The sequence below is a fragment of the Miscanthus floridulus genome, unplaced genomic scaffold (genome assembly GCF_019320115.1).
Source record: "Miscanthus floridulus cultivar M001 unplaced genomic scaffold, ASM1932011v1 fs_527_5_6, whole genome shotgun sequence".
Taxonomy (NCBI): domain Eukaryota; kingdom Viridiplantae; phylum Streptophyta; class Magnoliopsida; order Poales; family Poaceae; genus Miscanthus; species Miscanthus floridulus.
In genome coordinates this window covers 29,496-31,585 of record NW_027096895.1, presented here as the reverse complement: position 1 = coordinate 31,585, position 2,090 = coordinate 29,496, and the positions used below count along the sequence as shown (strand labels likewise).

The following is a 2,090-nucleotide window of genomic DNA, read 5'->3' as shown; positions in this document are numbered from 1 at the left end:
ACTGAGGCGAGACTTGCTCCTCACTACCAGGTTCTTGCAAGTTCAACAAAGATTGACACAGACATTCATATAAATACTTCATATATTAGCAAGGGTTCGTCGTACATGAGCCCAACACATACAATACATAACTTTGTGCTATCCCATAGATCAAAGCCAGTCTTGGTACTACTAGTACTACCAATGAACAGGACCCAAAGCACACAAAATCTCAATGTGGTCCAATCAGTTTGGTCTTGTTGAGATATTTGAGGTCATGAGGATGAAATTAATCTACTAGAATATTCCCAACACGTGCAGTATTGGAAACTATTCGACCAACCCCTTGAATCTGGGATGGCATTTACTGGTAGTGGTCTAAGGCCCTCTACATTCGAAATGATTCCACTTCCAATTCCATCTCGTAACTATCCCCTTTTTCATCCCGCAGCTATTTAACACCGGGTTCCCTTTGAATCGTCCTTGCTCCAACTCCAAACCAATTCAAATCACAAACTAAGCCACTAGACCCATAGAGTAGCCATTGCCATGACCTCCGCTGGAGATCCTGCTGCCTAGTTTTCCACTTTCAGACACCACGTCAAGTCGAGAATGACATGGAAGAAACTCTTCACCATCAAGGATCCATCTGGCGGGAGCGGCGGTGAAGCATCATTCTCTGTGACCCTGGAATGCACGGTGACCAAGACCCTCAAAGCCGATGGTCACTGGCAGTCGGTGTACCTCCTGTACGAAGGAGGCAGCTCCACCAGGATCTTGAAGGTGAATCAAGCCATGGGCATCCCTGATGACTAGGAAGGTGTTCGTGATGTCCTCCGTGGCTTGATGAGGACATTCACAGTGGCTGCAGCAACTCAACCTCACCGATGAGCAGTGGAAGGACATCCTTCCCGAGCGTGAGGTTCCTGAACTCATGACCCTAGCGTGCGAGGCCTGCCAGGATAGTTGCATCACTCATGCCATGTTTGAGCGTTGGGTTGATGAACAATTTGAGTTCATCGCGTCCAAGGAACTCTTGACGCTCTGTGCGGAGGCGGTGGCGCCAGCGGGGTGTCAAGACTGTAGCATCTACCCGCATGATGGAACATCTAATCCTATAGCTGATGATGCTATGGAAATGCCTGGCTATGGCCATGCATTCCACCGCATGTACATCACCGAGTGGTTTGGCAGGAGATCCACCTGCCCGATGTGCCGACTTGATTTGGCTACGCATCTTGACCCGGCAGTGCAGAGATTCCTCTCGCACTTCACCGAAGAAGATTATTGATTATAAGCTCATTGTTTTTTGTTGTATAAAATACTTATTATGCATCATACTTCTCTCTATATATTTGGTCAAAATTCAGAATCTTTGAGTAAATCTCCGCTCCGTCGCTTTCTCTGTTTCATCGCTCTGACCGCCACGATCTCATCCGCAACTCCGCTTGTTTTCCTTCCTTCCTAGAGCTCTCCAATTCCCTCTACAGACCTAAACCGCGAGGAACATGTGGTTGCCTTCTCGTACATGTGCTCAACACATAAAATACATGACTTTGTGCCATCAAACTAGACACCCAAGGCAACAAAAAAAACAAGCAGAAACCAACTGAGGAAACTTCATCCACTACAGCATCTTCACTGTTCGAGGCGTTCAAAAAAATGGCAGGTGGACTTTCTTCCTTGTTCAGTAACATTTTAACACCAATGGCTCTTTTGTTCTGCATTAGATTAAGGCCAGACTTATTCCTTGGTTCAAGGTTTTGGCAAGTTTAACAAAGTTTTGACACAGACATGCAAATAACACAACATATATTAGCAAGGGTTCATACTACATGAGCTCAACACATACACTACATGACTTCATGCCATCCCACAGATCAAAGCCAGTCATGGTGCCTACTACTACTACTACTACTAGTACTACTGCTGCTGCTGCTGCTACTACTACTAGTACTACTGATACAAGACAACGAACAGTACCCAATGCACATAAAATCTCAATGTCATCTAATCGATTTGGTCTTGTTGAGATAGTTAAGGTCATAAGGACTTCTAATCAAGTTGAGACGGTGAATCGTCTTGAAAATGATGTAGTCTCCACTGACATC

At 45.4% G+C, this 2,090-nt stretch overlaps 1 protein-coding gene across 1 annotated transcript; it reads left to right on the top strand.

Annotated features, from left to right (window-relative positions):
* The first annotated feature begins 591 nt into the window (after positions 1-591).
* On the top strand, positions 592-1,270 carry LOC136532137 (uncharacterized). Its single transcript, XM_066524744.1, has 2 exons — positions 592-762; positions 842-1,270. Exons 1-2 carry the CDS (start codon positions 592-594, stop codon positions 1,268-1,270), a joined length of 600 nt encoding a protein of 199 aa, XP_066380841.1.
* Positions 1,271-2,090: the final 820 nt, after the last annotated feature.

Excerpts from the sequence above, each read along its gene's own strand:
- LOC136532137 (XM_066524744.1), top strand. The coding sequence starts at position 592 with ATGACATGGAAGAAACTCTTCACCATCAAGGATCCATCTGGCGGGAGC. Across the intron at positions 763-841 it reads GCTCCACCAGGATCTTGAAG|TGGCTGCAGCAACTCAACCT; the intron begins GTGAATCAAGCC and ends GGACATTCACAG.